Source organism: Trichinella spiralis (assembly GCF_000181795.1).
Source record: "Trichinella spiralis strain ISS 195 chromosome Unknown Scfld3176, whole genome shotgun sequence".
Lineage (NCBI taxonomy): Eukaryota > Metazoa > Nematoda > Enoplea > Trichinellida > Trichinellidae > Trichinella > Trichinella spiralis.
In genome coordinates this window covers 1-1,304 of record NW_003530115.1, presented here as the reverse complement: position 1 = coordinate 1,304, position 1,304 = coordinate 1, and the positions used below count along the sequence as shown (strand labels likewise).

The window sequence follows — 1,304 nt, the reverse complement described above, 5'->3', positions numbered from 1 at the left end:
ATGCTCACCTACATGAATAACCCTTTCCTGGTAAAAATATATATAGTACATTTGCTTGGTCAGTTGACAAATTAGAGATTTACCACATAACATTTACACTTTATTTCTTTTATTTTTGACATAATCTTCCTAAATTTATCATTTGTTTATCATTGGAAAAATATTCCTTGAACATAATACCTCTTTTTTATATTAAAAGATAAACACTTTTGGGGCACTTTAAGTTCATGAATTTGTTTCAATATTTTATGCTTAATAATTTTACAGAAAAAAATGTTTTTAATAATAATTTATTATTTATTGTCAAAATTATAATTTTTCTCATACACTAGTTTTTTCAAAATTTACACTTTACAACTTTCATAATTTATAAAAATATAATGTACATACGTCGCCAAACTGAGCGGCATCAACTAATAATAGTGCTTTGTGATGACGTATTTATTATCGTGATTACGAATCTTTGTGAAAAGACGACATGCTCAATAACGGATAGTTACCAAAGAATGCAGCAATTTCATTCATCTATATCTAAACTTGATTCTGAAAATATTTGCAAAACAAGTGTGCTGAAAAGTAAAGCATGTTAAACAAAATTGATATAATACAGCCATATTATAAAAAATTAATTGAAGACAAATAACAGTGCATCGTTGTTCCTTAATTACTAAGTATACAAATTTGTAAAAAAACTACTTGCTAGTCATACAACATTTGTCCTTCAGGATGCAAGCATCTCAACAGTTACGCGCTGAAATTTTCAATTATACATTCTAAGCATGTGATAAGCAACACCGCAGTGTGAACACTACCACTCATCTATAAAAAACAAAATCTCTACTTACAAAATACTAAAACTTACCTACTCACATAATACTCTAGTCTCTGTTGGCGAAACAAGCTCACAACCGTACGAAGGAACAAGCCTGGCTTGTTGCATTGTTTGCGTAATCCGCTGGCCTTCGCGTTGGACAAATGCTAACAAATTGGAAGCCTCCTTGTCGTCATTCGTCGTGGTGGTCAGCTCTGGTTGCTGCCGCTGCTGCTGCTGGTGGTTCTGGTGGTGGTGTTTCGATTGCTTAGTCTGGTCATCTAGCAACGGGGTTGTCGTTCGTTGGGCACGGAGTGACAAATCCAGGGGTTGTTCATCGCCAACAGGTGTCGTTTCAAGATGGGGGTTGGTGTCAGCATTGGATCACAGTGTGGAGCCATTATTTAATTAAAGACATACTTCTTGAGATGAGACGAATCGTCTTATATTACTAGACAATACTGTGTAACGCATTTATGCCTACCTGAAACTA

At 34.2% G+C, this 1,304-nt stretch overlaps 1 protein-coding gene across 1 annotated transcript; it reads right to left on the bottom strand.

Annotated features, from left to right (window-relative positions):
• Nucleotides 1-870: 870 nt before the first annotated feature.
• On the bottom strand, nucleotides 871-1,212 carry Tsp_15901 (conserved hypothetical protein; the record flags this gene model as incomplete). Its single annotated transcript, XM_003368072.1, has 2 exons — nucleotides 1,123-1,212; nucleotides 871-1,084 (listed from the first exon to the last, which is right to left on the bottom strand). Coding segments are annotated over exons 1-2 (304 nt in total), but the record flags the coding sequence as incomplete, so codon positions are not given.
• Nucleotides 1,213-1,304: the final 92 nt, after the last annotated feature.